Genomic DNA, 19,543 nt, shown 5'->3' with positions numbered 1-19,543 from the left:
GGCTGAATTTATTGGCAAGGGTTAGGTGGGAATAAATGTTCTCGGTAGTTCCAAATCCCATTAAATGTGACTTCTGTTATATAGATTCAAGTACATAATTAATAAAATTTCAAGAAAAGATTTTTTAAATTGTTTGATCTATAATTAACACTTACAGAAATTGGACAGGGCTATTAAAAAAAAAAGAAAAAAACCATCTAAATGCCTTGTTTTGGAAAAGATATTGATGGAGATTTCACAATGATCTACATATAATACTATGGGATGCTAAATATTAACGATTGAAATATAGAAGTATATATATACCACACCAGTGCAGATGATGCCAGTCCTACAGCTTTGTGTGAACTTTGTCAGTATCAGTGCAGTAGGATTCAGAAAGATAAAAATAATAACATATATTATGTATAACAGTCAACAAGCCAGATCTTCATGTAGTATAAATTGACTAAGTGAAGAGCAGTGGAACTACACACATACCTCAGCTGAGGTTATGCCTCCAGTGTGACCCAGTAATTATGGTTCAGTCAAGGAGTGTTTGAATCTGAAGAATGAGATTTAGCACAAATATTAAGTAGGGGCATTTTTTTTTCTTTTTGGTAAACAATCTATTAAATGAAAAATGCAGGTGGCTTGCTCACAAAACAACTGCAAAGTAGGCTAAAATGTGCCCATTTGTATTAGTCAATGGAAAAAAAGTAAAGTAAAACACCAGAAATACTGAGCACCTTGGCTTTAATATTTCTAAAAAAGTCAATAGGATGGAAGAGGAGGATATCATTGCAGAAACAGTTAAGAACAGCTGTGAGGAATCATCATACAACCTGTGCTTTGGATATTCCCTTTGGCTGCAAGGAACGCAGATTAACTCTTTGCTATGGGCAGCCATTATCTTTTTGGAAATAGGGAACATTTTATGGATTCTCTTTGTTCTCTCCTCATAAACTGTTCCATTTTTACAGAACTGATTGAGTGTTCAGTAGGCCAGCTGTCAGTGGAGATGAATACCTGTGTGCCAGCCCTTGCCAAGGAAAGTTTTGCCTGGAGGGAAGGAAAGCACCCTACTTCCAAGCTGCATATTTAGGGTGTAGCAGATTCAAGTTCAGTCCCAGGTGCAGAGTGTTTTCCTTGACTACTTGTTCTGTAGTTTTTGAAGGAAACAAATGAACTGGAGGGATAGCAAGGCACCCTCTTTCCATGTCCCCAGGCTGCACACTTCCTGTGTCCTTCTTTGAAGCCCACAGCTCCATTGGCTGCACATTTTGGAGAAACAGGAGTGCTTGCATAAATGAGCTAAGCTGGATTTATCACTACGCCTTTCACCTTCAGCAACTGAAAACCAGTGGATTAGTTTCAAATCTGGGGCTGTGTGCTTGAAGGGATCTGGATTGTGTACAAGAAACTTTACCTGCTTGTCTAAACACATCACTTGTGGATGCAGAGAGCGAATACCCATGTTAAATTTTAGCAGCCAAGGAGTGGGAACGGTCAATGAACATAGCATCTCAGGTGCACAGAAGAGGATCAAAAGAATAGCTTCAAAGAGAAAAAATGTGACTTAAATAAAATATGACTGCTGGAATGGTTGCAGTTTGATCTACTGGTGTTTTCCCAGCTTACTAAAAAGAACAAAACAAGAGCCATCAAATGTTAATCAGATGTTATTTGTGCGGAGAGCGCTGGGGCAGAATCCTGGGTATGCTCAAGACAGCAGGGGGGAATGGGTTTCAAGTGAATAATACAAAAAAAGAGAACTTAAGCATGTCAGTTAGTTTTCCACTCTAAATGTGTTCCATCATTAAGTGCCATTTCATTGAAATCAGATTTATAGTGCTTTTATCGCATCTTTTTGAGTTCCAGCATCTACACCACAGAAGAGTAAATTACCCGTCCTGGAACTACCAACACCCCAGTAGCTAAGGCTTTCACCCAGATAGGTGAACCAGGTTCAAGACCTTTCTGTAAACACTGGACTCAAGTATTAGTCTCTTAATGTAATGATAAACCCAATATTCTGGCAGCTGACTATTAACTGTGTGTCTTATTTTAGGGATGACCAACTTGGGGTGCCCAAGGCTCATAGAGCACTTGCAGTGGCAGACCAAGTCGGTGAGAGCTGTGGTTTCTCAGCACCTCTGACTGCAAGGCAGTGCAGTCTCAAGTAATGTGCACAGGATTTCAAGCCATGAATTTTAATCCTTGCTCTGCCACTAATTCACTGTGTAGCTCTAGGCAAGTCCCTATCTCTTCAGCTGTAAAATGGGAATAATCATAATAATCGTTTCCTATCTTTCGGCAGCGATAAATTCATCTGTGTTCTTGAGGCATGCAAATACTACAGTGATGAGTGGCCCAGAAAAGGCCATGAAAAATGAATAATTCCATATTTACTTCAGGCTTTGGGTGTGCAGTAAATAAGGCACTTCTAACTGGCTGGTGAAGGTTACTATTCTAAGTAGCTGCTTATTCAGTAGGTGCTGTGTAATCGGTACCTCCTTACCCAGTGTAATGAATGAAAAAGGGTTCTTGGGGAAAAAAACAGGGAGGCAAAGACGTTTCTAGAAAAATCTTAATACCGGTTTACAGGAAAGCAGAGTTAGGATTTCATTGTCCATTTAGTTTCTAGCATTCTTCAACACTAAAGCACTTGATTTTGGCAGCTATCATAATGTCCTTCTAAGACAGTTGTCCTCTATGCAGGTTCATGATTAGGTCTGTAACCTGCACCCTGCCTGCCATAAGAGGTTTACTCAAAAATAGTATTTTGACTGTGTATGTGTATCCATTCTTCATGTGCAATTATTTCTGTCTGAAATCCAGGAAAACCAAATCTGTCCTCTTTTTTTTATTATTTTTTTTAAAAGTCTGTTCTGATCACACTGTCACATTCCCATTCTCATATTGCATTTTTCTGGGTTCTCAGATTAGTTGCAGGGCAGATGATCTGTTTCATTTGATATAGACTCTCTGTTTACAAATAAAATTTCCCCAAAAGGCTTCTCTTCTAACAAATAAGACTTTTGCTATTGAAAATAGCAAGGAAAAACATGTACATAGTGGTATGCTAACACTTCAATTCAAACTTTATAAGAGTAGTCGGAGCATGTTTATCCTGCAATTTAACTGCTTATTAGACCATTGCTATCACATCTGTTAAAAGCATGTGCAATCCACAAAACAAGCTGCCAAATGTCCCTTTACAATTACATTGTTCAGAGATCTGTATTGTCATTCTCTATTTTGTATTTGTGTATACGATGTGTCAGTGCAGCAGTCCCCTGACAGGACTCATTTGAGTATAGTTGGAGTCATGTTTACTTTTCTGCACACAAGGAGATCTAAGCTCTGCTGAGACAGATTATGCACAGATTTGTTGATCTAATCTCCACCCCATTTGGTGATGCTAGTTTTAAAATTAGGACATATCAAATTAGAATTGTGATATTTGAAGTAGTCTTGACATAAAAGGGAATCATCCACTGCATAGTACTCACAGCCTTTCAATGTGTCTAATAAAGGAGCATGTTTTATTGTCATCTAACATGACACATTTCTAGACATTTACTTGATATTCTTATCTGTGCTGAGATCTGTTTGAGATAATAAGAATCTGTTGCATAAAACAAAGCACAGAATATTATAAAACTATAGCATTTTTTTGTGCTACTTACATTGAGAACCTTTATGAGCAAGTATTTTGGAGCAAATTATTTCCAGATATGTCTCTTTATAGGCCCTGATCTTATGAACTGCACACATGATTCATTCTGGGCATGTGAATTCGTTGCAACTGAACCCATATGCAAAGTTATCACAGTGATCAACTCAGTATAAAAATGTTTGCAACACTCTGTCTTTTAGGGTTTTACTTTTCACTTTACAAATGGTGCTACCAGCTATGAGCAGGATACAAACAATAGGCACAGAATTATTGTCAGGGATGGCTGTTACCTCTAGTCACTTATGAATTAAACATCTGCTGTCTCACACCAAAACCGTTATAAAAATAGTTTGCATATGAAAAGAATTACTGTAAAAGAGATTTCAGTGAAGAAATCTTCAGCTTGTTGTGAACACAGCAGCCTTGCTGCTCAGTAGAAGTTTGCCAGAAGTACATCACCCTTTGGATTGTTGTCTGACAGAATCTGATGGCCTAAATTTCATCTAGTATCTTTTGCTTAATGTTTCTCATTGGCTAGTTTTACATCCTCAGAGGCACCTAGATATTAGAAAACATAGGAAAGTAAGTAGAATGTGGATTATCCAAATGTGAGTTTTCATGTAGGCTGCCCCATAGAAGAGAAGCTGATTAAAAATGTCTGTCCCTTTTTCTTTAACCACTGATGAGGTCACTGGAAAAAGTCTCCTACCATGATCTTCCACAAAAACCGTGGTCACTAAAATAACGCTGCTATTGAGAGGTAGGAGATTAACAGAATTGCAACAAGCAGAATTTCTGCAGGGACCACGCTAAGTATAAAGAATTCAGTGCTAGAATATATTGAAATGATTGTAACCTGGTTGTACTTGGAGTGAAATGTAAAACTCTCATCTTCCTGGAATAGCACCCTGATGCTTGTAATCAAACCCAATTTGAAACAGTGATGTCTGTTTCTTGGTGTCAGGGAAAGAGATTAAGGGGAAGGAGAGATCACTGTCATCTTTCATATCACAGAATGTACTTTGAAAAGCTCAAATGGAGGAAGAATGTACCATCTACCCCCACTCCAGGACCAGTTGTAATGCAGAGATGTGAGCCAGCACCACAAGCAAGGTTATAATAAGAATGATGCCTAAATTCAACAAAATCTGTGGCGGCAAGCAGCAACTATGCAATTGTGGCTTATGTAACCCAGCTCTGACTGCACACAGGTTTACATTTTAAAGACAATAATTTGCTGTGGAAAGGAGCTGATGCTGTAAGTTTTGCTGTGGAAATGTTTTTGTTGAGATTCGCGGAGAGAGCTGAGCATGTTTGGAAGGCCAGACTCAGGTGACAGCATGGAAACCTGAGCAATGCTCCATATAATATAAAACGCCTGAATCTTTCAGAAGATTTCCTATCTTTTATTAGAAAAAAAATAACAAAGCCTTCCCTGCCATTCTCTCTATTGTATGCAGGCACTCCATGATACTGGTAAATTTGCTAATGCGGGTAATTTCATTTCAGTCTTATTTTTAATTATTATTTTCATCCCAAACTTTCCTTGTGTCTATTTCCCCAGTGGCTAAAAGATTAATGATTAACCTTCCATTAGGGAGAAGCAGGAGGAACAGGAAGATGGCTTCAGCATTATTTATTTATTATTCTTTTTCTTAGCCGGAAATTGAATTATCTACTCCCCGTTAAAGACACTTCTAGTGAAAATGTCAGTTACCATGAACTAACAGTTCTTTAATAGTAGCAGTACACAACAGCTGGCTAGTAGAGCAGAATAGGAGAGGTAAAAAAGAAAAGCCAGGTGTAGAACTGTGCACATTCACACATGGAAATAGATAAGCACCTTACAAGAACATATGAAGTAATCCTCAGTGCACCCTGCAATGTAGTCAAATATTTCTCAGTGACATGCCTGAGGGACAGGACACCATCTGGAAGGACCTGGACAAACTTGAGAAGTAGGCTCATGTGAACCTCATGAGGCTTAACAAGGCCAAGTGCAAGGTCCTGCACCTGGGTCAGGGCAACCACTGGTATCAATACAGGCTGGAAGATGAAGGAATTGAGAGAAAAGGACTTGGGGTTACTGGTGGATGAAAAGCCGGGCATGAGCAGGCAATGTGCGCTCACAGCCCAGAAAGCCAACCGCATCCTGGGGTGGCCAGCAGGTCGAGGGAGGTGATTCTGCCCCTCTGCTCTGCTCTGGTGAGACCCCACCTGCAGTGCTGCATCCAGGTGTGGGGCCCCCAGCGCAGGAAAAACACGGACCTGTTGGAGCAGGACCAGAGAAGGGCCACAAAAGTGATCAGAGAGCTGGAAGACCTCTTCTGCGAGGAAAGGCTGAGAGAGTTGGGGCTGTTTAGCCTGGAGAAGAGAAGGCTCCAGGGTGACCTGATTGCGGCCTTTCAGTATTGAAAGGGGTCTTATAAGAAAGATGGGGACAAACTTCTTAGCAGCACCTGTTGTGATAGAACAAGGGGTGATGGTTTTACTAAATGAGGGTAGGTTCAGACTAGCTATAATGAAGGGATTTTTTACAATGAGGGTAGTGAAACACTGGCACAGGTTGCCCAGGATGTGCCAGATGCTCCATGCCTGGAAGCGTTCAAGGTCAGGTTGGATGGGGCTTTGAGCAACCTGGTCTAGTTGAAGATGCCCCTGCTCATCACAGGAGGGTTGGACTAGATGACCTTTAAAGGTCCCTTCCAATTCATTGTATGATTCTGTGATTCTATAGGAAGGAAATATTAACAAGGATAGCTGTGTCATTTGATAGGGCACAAAATTTAAATTGTCTGTCCTAGTAGTTAGATAAATGCTTTTCTTGGTAAAATCTTCTGAATATACTCGTGAATATATGACATAAAACCTCTAGAATATCCCATGTTGCTCACGTTATAAAGTTTTCCTATTACCTAATTTTAAGGAAAATTACCTACATCCCATATCAGATGGTACATCAGAGTCTTCAAAGATCATTGGGGTTCTCCGCAGTTCGGGCTAACCAACTTATTATGGTAGTTGGTAGATGCTGCTATCCAGCACCGCAGTATGGTGGGGTTCTTTCAAAAGGAGGAACAAAGTAAATTTGTCCATCCATTGAATTCATTAGCAAAATGGCTCTCATACCCATGCTAAGCCATCACTCAGTCTCTTCTGTGTTGGCTTTCAAGAAGTCTGGACTTACGCAGATTTTTTTGGTCTCTCCTAACTCTCTAAGCTGCACAGATGAAATAGACTTGCACGCAATTCTCTTTCAGTTGGGATATCACCAGCTCCCTGTGCTCTCTTATCCCAGCTCCCTGTGCAGGAGCCACCGGAGTGCTCAAGCAGTTCCCTTTCTTCTCGCCTGAGTTTTCTGTATCTTCATACCTCAGCACCCTTCTAATCACTGAAGCTTTAGGCAGCAGCTCAGGTCTGAGTTACAGCTCAGAGGTGGGGTGCAGCAGAGGAGTTGTGCCCTGGCATTCAATACTTTTTAGAGAACGAGAAGAGAAGATTTAGGGCCCCCAGATTCAGCAATGCACCCCATAGCGTTACACAGGCTCACAGCTTTCTGGGCTTAGGGGGACAGTATTAGGACACCTGTCAGTATGCTCCGGGGTATTCTTTGACTATCAACAGATGAAGTCACATCAAATTTAAAAATGGTGCCACCCTCATGTGGATAAAGTCCTAAATACTCTGGGTTTATCATAGTCGATATCACAGTTTATCACAGTTTTAGCACAGCTGATGGGAATCTCAAACGCTTTTATTCATCTGCAAGCATCCATAGGAGACACTTCCTAAGGGAAATTTTTTCCTAAAGCTAGCCAGCCCTTGGCATAAGAAGGATGACCAGAACACGTGAGGGGTGTTTGTGTGTGTGGGGGCACACACATCCCTGTGTCATCCATTTTATTGCGGGCTGCGACTGCATTGCACTCCCATTCCTGGTCTATCAACCATCCTCCAAGGTGGGAAAATCAAAACTATTCATCTTCCACCCTGGCCAAACCCCCAGAAGAGGGCACGCTGTATGCCTGAGAAGGTGCAGCATCTGGCACGTCTGCTGTGCCTGATGGAGCTCCTGAGCTCCCAGCGGGCCGTGCAGCTTGCCATAACCTCCAGAGTAGGCATGTTTGTATGAGACACAATCTGGCTCATAGTTTCATATAATCCCCTTAATTTAGCAGAAAAATAAAGAGTAAGTTGTTTCTTAGAACAATGTTTTCTTTTCCTAATGATTATTGCTTTTTAATTATTGTTCTAAGTGAATTGTATGCATAAGTGTCAATGAAAACAGATTAGAAAGAAATATGACTAAAAAAATTGATTTATGTTACAAGAGCTAGATTAATCTTTCCAGGAGGGAAACTGGAAAAGGCACCAGATCATATCACACTGAAATGCAGAAGCTGTCAGCTCCATCAGTTCCTCTTTCAGTCTAACATCAATTATAGTGGACTTGTAGCAATTTCATTTAATACTGAAAGGATTCTGTTAAGGAGGGAATGAAGGTTGACAAAGTATGTGTTTTATTCAATTTGCTACCATTTTAAAGAATGAGGTTTTAAGCTTTCTGAAAGTTATTAGATTGTATGCATTGAATGAAAAGCAAGAAAACTTGTAAAGCATAACGTGGCGTTGATTTCTAAAGCGAGAAGGAAATTCGGTCTAAAGTTCAGTGAACTACGGCTTATTTTCATTATAGACATCTACTGAGAGATTCTGTGAAGGTTTGAAACTGCTGGTAAACGTACAGACACCTAGTGAAAAGGCAGATCTGTACAGTTACAAGCGCAGGAACGGGAACACTTTATCAGCCCAAAACATACTATTCAGTGATTCCCCATCGAAATTTAGAGAAGGTGAGTAAGAACAGGGCAAGTACTTACAAGGCCACCACAAGTGAGGGCAGGTCCCTTGTGCCTAGCAGCAAGGAAGGTCTGGGAAGGCTGCAGGAGGGTCTGGCCTCACAGTCCCTCCCACTGTGGAACCAGTCCCTTCTGGGTCTCCATCACATTCCCACTCTGCCTGAGTCCACAGGCTGAAATTTTAAGGGGCTTGGAAGGGTGAAAGGAAAAAAAAAAATGGCAGGTGGTTTGGGAGTACTGAGAAACTTTCTGGTGGTAGAGGAATTAGTGTCTCTTTTGCTCAAGGGCCAAAATTGCATTCCTTGGCACCTGGCACCTGGCTCAGTGGGAAGTTAACTCCTCCGTAACTCCCAGGTTCCAGGAATCTGCACTGTAGAGTTAAAAGTTAATCTATATTTAATCATACATACTAAATCTATAATCAAGAGTTATGCATTCCAAAATGAAGGATATTACTATGTCTGAAATACTGTAAATGGATGTCTAATTGACTTATTTTATCTAAAGCACTGTTGAACGTGGAGATGCTTTCGATAGGGGAAAATACCACTTATGTTTCCTAGAAGTTAAAACAAATTACTGGGTGTTAGGAGACTAACATTCTTTTCCCTATCTGCCAGGGAAACTTTATAACAAGGATTCATATCATGACATTGATAAATGATTTAATTCCATAGAGTTTGCCCCATATTTCTCAGGTGGGATTTTTAAATGAAGATGATTAACCTCTCCTCTCTGAGGTTTCAGATGCCCAAATTTTACATTGTCTAATATATGTCTATGTCTAATATATGTCTAAAATATCTCTAATATATACACAACACTTCAGAACTTTGAAAGAAAAACAACAAATATGGCTAAAAATTGTATTAGAGCTTTTTAGCCAGTTTGCATACATAGTACAACTTATAAAGATGATGATGAACAAAGCCAGGCAATTTGGAGGTTCTAGTGGATGAATACACACTGAATGAATATGAATAAATAAGGGGGCATGAATGGACATTTTCTGTTGTTTACTGGTGATAGAAAAGAATTCCAGTCTTACCCAAATCTTTATAAAATTCTTGATAAGCTGGGGTGTTGAAACATGTGCTTTGGATTTCAGCAGTCTTTTTTTCAGTCTTAAGTATGTCACAATATTTTAAAATAAACATGGAGGGAATTTTGAAACATGCCACGAATAAAAATACCTAAACCATTTCATTCTTAAAAAGTCAATGTTTTCTTTTTTAGCAAAGTCAAAAGGAGAGCTGAGAGTATTCCAGTGTCACTGGATGTTCATTTTGCATTTTTAAAAAATAATGTTTTAGGCACTAAAGTTCCACCCAGACCTGTTAAAAGAACTGAATTAGAATAAAGCACAACTGCAACAGATGGCGGATGTTCCAGTATATTCAAGACAGTTTAAGTGTACATATTCACATCTCAAAAACCTGTAAAATAAAAATGGTGTTAGTTCTTCTGATTCATTTTTAAAGCAAAGAACATTTCCATGTTTTCCAATTCATAGCACATTTCCAATTTTTCATAGACTGCCATGACTATTTAACTACACTTTACAGTTCTCTCACACTCATGCTTGACGTGAAGTAAGGAAAATTCAGAGATACATACACTCTGTTACCAGCTTGTTTCTCTTTTAAATCAAAACTTCTGATGTTTAAAGAAGAGCTGTGGATAAGAGAAAGTACATTTTGAGGCTATGATATAATGCACTTAAAGGTCCCAAAGGCAATATTCTTAACATCTACAGCCAACTCTGAAATATAACCTAGGAATGTAAATGTTAGGGCTGGGCTCTTAAATTCAAGTTTCTTAACGCACTGTGGGCTGACAGCCTTTGAATTTATAAAGACTTCCTATCTAAACAACCAAAAGAGCTAAATATCACTTAGAATAATTATTTTGATCCGTACTTACAAAGCAGTAGCAACCTATGAGAAAGTATTACCATGCATGTATCCAGGTATCCAGGTGATTGTTTCCTCTGACTGTACATGCTTTCATCATCTTAAAATTGATCTTCCATGCACAAGCTGGAGACTAGTTTTGTGTGTACAAGTGTGTGCCAGGGGGATTCCTAACCCTATTTTGTATTTGCATATAACAATATACACACTCACGAGGCTTAGAATGGATCAAGAAATTGTTCTTCCTCATGATATTTTTTCAGATAACTGAAATACTTGTGTATTTCATGGAAAGACCTCCTCTCCATTTTTTTTAGAAAATTATATTTAAAACAAAACTAAATGAAGTATTTGTTTTCTGTGGATGCCTACAAAATCAGAGAAATGATCCTTGGAAACCCTAACTCCTTTGAAGACCAAGGGCACCTTAAATTTTGGCAGTGAAAGTACCTGAGGAGTACCTAATGGGCCCTGTCAAATAGATGTGCTCATGGCATGGCTGTTCCACAGCAGCACCGAGCCCACCAGAGAGCATGTTCGCGACACCTACTGTCATTCAAAACTGTCATCATGTTGGGTCAGGGTGACCTCTGCATTTTGTAGTACAGGTCACTGAGTGACACACACAGTGCCCACCAGGATGCCGGGATGAAAACGCAAGGCTCCCTTCTGCCTCCATGTAACTTTGCATGGAACACATAAATCCTTCTGGGGAGAGCTGGCCTCCTTAGTCATGAGCCTTTCAGAAGTGGCATCAACTACTCTTCATGATTTTTTTTTTTCACCCAAACTATTGACTTTCATTTTGAAAATACTTAAAAGAATAAGAAGAAATTGAAGAGGCTGAGAGGGCAGGCTTCGTTTTAAGTCCTCATTTCTCCTTCCACTGAAGCTGAAATGCACTCCAGTATACATCGAAGATGCACAATCCTTGTATTGAGAGCTAAATCTCATGTCTTTTATAATATGGATACACTTGTCGAACACATATTGTGGTCCATAAAAGTGTACAGATGTAAAGAGGTTTATTTCTACAGGATTTTATGACCGCTAACCACACCTGAAATTTTTTCTTCCTGAAAAAAGGCACATATTTTACAACAGCCCTCTAATAGCTCAAGAGGGTTAGAAGGGACACTGGCAAACTTCGTATCACCCTGGTGTATATGCAAGTGCTTTAGGGGATCAAAGAACGGAAATTAAAAATATGCTACTGAATGAATTTCTGAAGGAAGAGAAGCAAAATCAGTGATTTATTTGTGGAGAGTGCAGTAATGAAAACCATAGGACAGTTTAAGATCTGAAAATTATTTCACTGCTGGGTCACAGTAGACCAGAAGCATGTATTTCTGATCACACTGAGCATACACATTCCCATACTGAATCAAGCCAAAGCCGCATCTAGGGTTGCCTTCCTGCCTCTGATGATGGGCAGTAGCACAACTTTGGGAGGAGCATAAGAAACAGGACAGACAGAAAGCAATTCTTCCCCAGATACAACGTTTCTGTTTCAAGCAGTCTGAGGTTTATGGACTTCCTTAGCCAGAGGGTGCATTCACAACATTGATTTTAATAGCCATTGATAGAGCTCCTTTTCATGCATTTGTCTAATGGATTTTTGAGCCCATTTATAACTTTGACCTCCACAGCTTCCTCTGGCAATGAGCTTCACAATTTAATTATGCATTGTGTGAAAAAGGACTTCATATTGCTTGCTTTAAACCAACCACCTGATCATCTGAGTGCTCCTTTGTTTTTTATAGTGTGAGCGATAACAAATAATCAGTTAGCCAGTCTATGACTTCATACACATCTATCATCTCTCTCCTCCCTCAGCTGCTTTGCAGACATAAGACTTTCAGCCTAAGTAGCTTTCTTCTTACCAATGCTATTTTGTACTTCTAATCATCCCTGTAGCTCTTTCCTATACCTTTATCTAGCTCTCAAGCTCTTTGAGATGGAAGACAACTGCACAAAATTTGCAGGATGTGGGTAGGCTGCAGATTTCTGCAATACTGTACTGATCCTGCTTTGTTCTGGGCACTTGCTTACCTTTGTGACATCTGCTGAGCATGGAGCTTGGACCTTCACTGAAATATCTGCAGTGGCTCTGAGATCTTTACTCAAAGGATAATGGCAAATTTATGCACCGCTGTTGTGTGTGTTTTGATAGCTTTCCCGATGTCTATTATTTTTTATATTTGGAAACCGAATGCATTAAAAAGAAAAAAAAAAAAAGAAATTATGTGGACTAAAATAAATAGAACCTACTGGATCTGAATAGAACAAGACACCTTGAAGAATATACGTTATTTAAAATGTGAGTAAACAGGAGTCGACTTCTTGACATATTCTCAATTCAACCTTCCTACCTCGCTTTTTTAATGCCAACAAGCGGGTTTGTGGACTTGCTAATTCACTGGCATGTGTCTGAGCAATGCTAAACTTCCCAGCTCTGGCTGATGGCAAAAGGAGTCAAGACTGGCTGGCTCTCACAGAATTGGAAACTACAAAAAAGTATTGTTCTGGTAACTGTTTATACTACGTGACATTGTCACTTCCATACTATTTGTGGAGCTTGATGCTGGGAAAAAATGAATTTCTAGAGAGGTTATGAAAGATCAAGGATGTTATAATGTCATCAGAATTACATGTAACTTGGGCATCAGCATTACATAAAAGCATATTGAATGCTTACTTAACATAACATTTGAATAAATCATGTTTAAAATCATGTTCACTGAAACATTTATTTCAGCTAGAGCCATATAGTTTAAGCTTCTCATACATAAACATTTTTGGCATTATTTATGAAAACTTGGCTTGCATCCACTTAATTTATACTTTAAAAAATAAGAGATAGCTATGTGAATCTTGTATTTATAGCAGAAACCTCCATCGTCTGCTGCTTACTGAGGTTTCAGCAGATCTACAATGGTAATTCAATAATCGTGTCTATAATATCCTGGGAGCTTTAAACACAGCTTCCCATTTTTGCATTTGGCATTTCAGTCTGTACTTTCTTACTTTTCTTGATAGGCTTCTAGGTACTAAAAATAATTCGCTAGTGCCTATCATGCTGTGTGACAATGATGCCCTTGAACACCTAACCTGGTTGGCATGGGCTGAACCTCCTAGGAAAAGGGAAAGGGAATTTTATTGACTCATTCGTGCTGGTTCCTCACTGCTTCTGAAGTTTCTGGAGGGAGGGCTTGCAAGATGGATTGAGCAATCTTGAGGTAAAAGCCCAGAAGCAGCTTCCAGGGAGGGAGACTTACACTGAGGTTTTGCATCTAGCTGTTAACTGCCAATAGTTATTGCACCTAAGCCATGGTGTATGGGCTTAATTTGGTCTCTATTGTGTATGCTGGCTCAACCAACAAAAGTATTTTCTTCACTTCAAAATGAAAAAGGCTCAAACATAATGAGGTGTGCATTCTCCAAGCCTGTGGAGAAAGAGTTTAGCATCATGTTTGTTTTTCCTTCTGTTTGCAAACGGTTTGTGTGAGGTGTAAGGAGTTCTTTCCAGAATGGAAAAAGAAAGTATTTTTTCTCAATAGTGTCATTCCATGTTCAGATGCTTTCAGAATCTGAAATATCTCATTTTCTTATTGTTAGCATTATCTTCCAAGCCATAAATATTAGCCTTTGTATCTATATTTTCATGCTGAATCATTTTTTAGATGCATAACATCGAGAGTACTTGTTAAACATTCTGTGATTCACTAGCATTGCTTTGTGTTCTGGCCTTAATCCAGAAACGGCAATTGCATTTCACTTTCCTTAAGACTATATTCAAATGAGTATGATATTTAACTTAATTTTTGCTTTTACATGATCTTGTAGGATTTAAAGGTGTGACAGAAAGTGATGATTGTTGCTTATAATTTAACATACATTTATTTAAAAGATTCCAGCAATTCCAGAAATATAGTATCAACCCAGCAGCTTTCCTGTTTCTTTGCTGTCCACTTACCATTAGCAGGGATATCCTTCATGGAGCTCCAACCTAAAGACGTATAGGACATCTTGGTCTGATAAGCTTTTGGAGGCAATATACTTAATGTACTGAAACAGATCTAGCCTTCCTTGCCATTAAAGCCCCATGGTTGGGATTTATTTTATGCAATATTACATACCCAGAAGTTAGATGTCTAGCTAGATATAAGCTATGTTCATAGTTAGGTACTTCTAGAGGGTGATTCATCTGCGCTATTTTGCCTTTTTCAGCCTTTGGAGTTCCTTTCAGTCTTTGGACTTGGTTCCCCACCCCCCTCACTGATTACTAAAGTAGCCCACGATAACTGGGTCAGACATACACATTTAGTCTTTGATGCTTGCATCAGCAAGGAGAAATCCCAACCTGAGACATTCTGAGCTGTGATATCACCCAGAAATTTGTGGGCTTTAAAAAAACTCACAAAGTTCTTATTTTGCAATTCAGGAAATTCCTAACATTCTAATATGGGTTGTTCATGGTATGGTTTTCTGTATTATATTGAGTGAGACTTCAAGAAAGTTGGGGGGAAGAAAAGGGGAAAAGTTGAGTTACTATTTTTGTTACTTTAATAAACCTAAATGCAAAACATTAGCTCTTTCTAGCAACAGAAACTCCACCAGCAGCAATACTGAAACCATATGCCCTCCATTTGATTTACCATCAACGACTGCCTGGCTGCACACAGAGCCTCTCTGCTTAATAGTGGCTCTAGGCAAGAGCATGTATAATATTCAAAGCAGTTTTGTTCTTTTATTAAAGTTGTGATAAGGATGCAAAGCATTTTAATGGGAATAATCAATTATATAATAGTATTCATATACAACAAAGTGCTTTTAATATAAGTACTTTTAATGTGGTGCTTTTGTGATGGGGGAATTACTTTTGTAATACTTTCAGAAGCGTGTCTTCTGTTGGTGCCAGGCAGACAGCAGCAGTAGGAGACTTCTGTAAGAGATGAACTCCATTTACTCCCCATTCAGAAGAAGGCATTTTTCAATGCAGAGACCAAAGGATTTTACCACTCTGCTGAATAAGAGAATTTCAACATCAAGATGTGTCTACCTTTTTGTAAGAAGAAAAAAATGGAGTGCATTATCAGTCTGAATAAAAGCTCATTGTAGATACTTCAACATTTAAAAGATTAAGTTTGATTATTTCCTGTTACACTTGCCTAATTGTTTTCCTGATCTCCCTTTGCTGTTATCATCTCTCTTAAAAAAAAAAAAAAGCTAAGTTATTTCTATCCTACCATTGGCATTTTTGCTGATAGACGTCAAAAGTTATAAACACAACATGGCCATAAAAGATGTTTTTGCACTCTTTTGAAAATTGTTATAAAAATCTTAACAGAAACTGTTAGTAAGTGCAAGTTTCTTTTTATTTTATGGGTGTGGATATATTTAGGTAAGGGGATTGAAACCAGACACTTTTTCAATCTATATTGTACATGTTCATTTAGAAGTGGTGCCCTCTTCCACCCATAGCTAATTTGTTATCAATCCATGCCAGTTGTCATGGTTACAGGGTGAGCTGCATCTGTCTGTCAGGTGTCGTTGGCTACCTTTGGCAGCACAGCCCTAAAGGGAGATGAAGGCTGAGGACGCTCCCTGACTCTCTATCCAGCCTCTGCAAACGTAGAGCGCTGGCTCCAGCACCTTGCAGCAAGTGGCCATGGACACTTCAGAAAAGAGCCCAGCCATCTTGTCATCTCAATATTGCCCACGTGACTCTACCATTATGACATATGTGACTATCGTCAGAGGATATATTTGGGTCAGTGTTGAGGCTTCAGATGCCCCTTCTGTGCTCTTTCTCCTCTCCTCTTTCCTTTGCTGAGCTCAAGAAAGTATCCCAGGCCTACACTGAGTCACAGCGGGCCAGACAACTGAGAAGTGTGGACACTAGACAAAACTGTGCTTGAGAATGTTCAATCAAGCCACAAAATAGCATGCTCAGGTGTGGTTGAAGGCATGTAATACTATCAGCTCTAGATCCAGAAAAATATGGCTTGTGAATCCTGATGCCTAGAACTATTGAAAGAACATAAGATATTGTGAAGTTTGGAGTAAGATTCGTATGAAGATTGGATGTAGGTGTTTACATGAGAACTGGTTGCTCCCATTATGTCAACAGAGATCTAGTCAACTCGGTTAATGGAGCCTATGTATAGAAAGCTGGGGATCCTTCTCCTGGATGGAATCTGACCCAAGAGGCTCAGCCCAGTTCCCATATGCAAGCATCCCAAGCCACTGGGATGCTCCAAGGGATCCCCCTCAGACTCCAGTTACCCCTCCATTAGAGTATCACGTCGGTCCTGTGTTGTAACTGACAGCGCTGTGTAGTGTCTCAAGTAACTCAGGGCATCTTAAATGGACTAGATGGTGGCATGTAACCCAAGCCCTAACAGTTCTGTTTTAGGTGGCTGGCTATTTCAAGGGAATCTGAGACATGAGAGGTCCCACATCTCCCTAGCCAGTGCACTGGGGACTCGGGCACTCACAACACTCAGTGGTTAACATCCTTTAGCCAGTGCATATTTAATGTACAACCACTCCAGGAACAGGGACCAAACCCAGGATCTACCTTTCCCGTGTAAGAGGAGCTTAATGCATTCAAACTCAGGATCATTTACCCCAGGCTTTTAGTTGCTTCTCTTTAACTTCTCTAAGCAGACAGGTAAAGTAATGCACAGAGACATAAATCAGATTTTAGGATACAAATCAATACTTATTATGGAGTGTCCTTTACATTCATCACGCCTTCTCAGAAACAACTTAGCTAAAACTTGTATGTTATTGCTGATTACAACAAAGCCAACACATTTCAGACAACATCTCCTCTTGCTCTCCCTTGAATTAGTAGCACTATTTTAGAAGAGCCCTTTGTTCCCACATGTTCTGAAACAGTCCAAAAAAAAATCCAGGAAAAAAATATCTCTTTTTTCTAGTTAAAAATGCAAAATGTATTGTGCAAATTCACGTGGATTTCAATTGAAAAAGCTCAAAAATATAGACTTAAGCTTCATTTTGATTTTCAAAATGTCTTTTTCATATGAACCTCAATGTTTAAACACAAATAAAAGTATTCAAAAATCCAGAGAGAAAGTATTTCATTTTACATTGAATACACTGCATTAGACATCAATGCATTGCTTTAGTTTGGATTATAAAAAAATAATAAAATACCTGAATTGGATAATGTTCATCTGGATCAATTAGAAACATTTTGAAAATTATTCACAAGCTTATCAAAATAATGTTGTTGCATTGTGTTTTTCACAAAAGGAGTGATTATTTTTTTCTTTTTTCATTTCTTGGCAACAGAGCCATGGATCTATAATTAAAAACCCACTTCAAAAATTTCCAAAAGACTATTGCAATCTTGTCATATCAGGGGTTGAATAAATCAATTTATAGAATTTTTTTCCCCCATTCCTAGATTCTACAATGATGGCCTGAACATCTCCAAGGTTGCAAACTATGGTTTATTTTGTCAATGGACACTGGGTGTGCAAATGATATTCTCTCTTTCTCTCTTTTTAGGAATGCAGTTGAAGAAAACAAAAAACTATACGCAATTTATGACACAAGGTGAGTAACAAAAAGTACTTAAAAAACATTATTATCTGTAAATGGAATGTTAACCCTTTACCATGTTAAAAATTATTATTAAGTTTTAATTGAAAATATTGATTTTCCTGAGCCACAAAGTAATCTTTAAACTAAGGCACAATGACAAGTATTTTAGATCATCATACACAAAATTCTGTAACTACCTAATAATGATTCCGCTTTATAGTAATTTCCCTTCATATACAGTGCATGTGACAAAGAAATATAGTTACACGACCAGCTTAATTTACATGTTACTCCATAGATGCAGTATGACCCATGATCCTGATCCGTATATTAGGAGCTTAAGCGTGGCTGCTTCGATGCCAGTGTTTGGGGAATGAGAGCAAAGGGTTAGCTGGCACAGCCTCCAGAAAAGAGGATGCATTTAAAAAGAGGCACTTCCACCAGCAGAGTGCCGTGTCTTGGCAGTGCAGGGCTGTGGATACAGCCTCTGTATAAACACACTTCCACATTATGAAGCCTTTCCTTTCCCCTCATCCTTTATGGACTGTTTCCTCTTAAGGGCACTCCTTAGCGTAAGTAAAAAACCCACTCAAAGGATAAGAGCAAGACATACATCAGACTTTCACTTTATTCTACCCATAGCTTTTTCTTTGTTACCCTGGATTATTACTTCCAGAATTCTTCCTAATCTTAGCAAATCAAGAGTGATGAGAAATCATTTCACTGCACTTTCTTTTCATTGCTTATCCTGTTTTATATGGGAGTGTTTGCATATATAAATGGCTTTCTTCCCTCCCAGTGTTTATCTTTCTACTTTTCCACTGATAAAATTCAAAGGGACATTCGGATGAAAATGTCAGGAACCACCATCTCTCAGTGTTTTAGCTAGTCCTTATACAGATGCATCAGTTAGGATCCTGACTTGATCTTTCTTTAAATATATCTAATACTAAACATAAACAATTCAAACAACTCGTGCTTGTCTTCTTCACTCTGTATAATCTCCTGCACAATGAGGCTTGGGTCTTGATGTGGAATTCTGGCTGCTGTAGCCATCGCATAAACAATAATTATCACAAATGCGATTCATGACGTTGATAAATTCAAAAACACAAATAAATGGGCTATATCCTATTTTCATCTAACCTTAAAAGAAAAAGGTAACTGCTGCATACTGGTTTTTAAGGAATAATGTGCTCCTGACAAAGGGATTTAGATTAAAACATTCAAGCAGAAACTCTCAGAAAAGAAGTCCTGTGCAAAATAGCTCTTCCTCAACTGCAGTTACAGTAAACAAAAAAAAAAAATCTTAACTGTTACTTGTCTTGTGGGTGTCAGAGTCTTCTCCCAAGTAACAAGTGATGGGACAAGAGGAAACAGCCTCAAGTTGCATCAGGGGAGGTTTAGATTGGATATTAGGAAAAATTTCTTCACCAAAAGGGCTGTCAAGCATTGGAACAGGCTGCCCAGGGAGGTGGCTGAGTCACCATCCCTGGAGGTATTTAAAAGACATGTAGATGTGGTGCTTAGGG

The 19,543-nt window shown here is 39.0% G+C and overlaps 1 protein-coding gene across 1 annotated transcript in view; it reads left to right on the top strand.

Annotated features, from left to right (window-relative positions):
• GABRB3 (gamma-aminobutyric acid type A receptor subunit beta3) overlaps positions 1-19,543 on the top strand; it is a 197,820-nt gene that overhangs the window by 58,862 nt on the left and 119,415 nt on the right. The window contains exon 2 of the mRNA XM_040584815.1: positions 17,976-18,023. Coding sequence (XP_040440749.1) covers positions 17,976-18,023 — 48 coding nt within the window. The remainder of the gene's footprint in view (positions 1-17,975; positions 18,024-19,543) is intronic.

This window comes from Falco naumanni, chromosome 2, assembly GCF_017639655.2.
Source record: "Falco naumanni isolate bFalNau1 chromosome 2, bFalNau1.pat, whole genome shotgun sequence".
NCBI classification, from domain to species: Eukaryota; Metazoa; Chordata; class Aves; order Falconiformes; family Falconidae; genus Falco; species Falco naumanni.
This window is presented reverse-complemented; position numbering and strand designations above follow the sequence as displayed.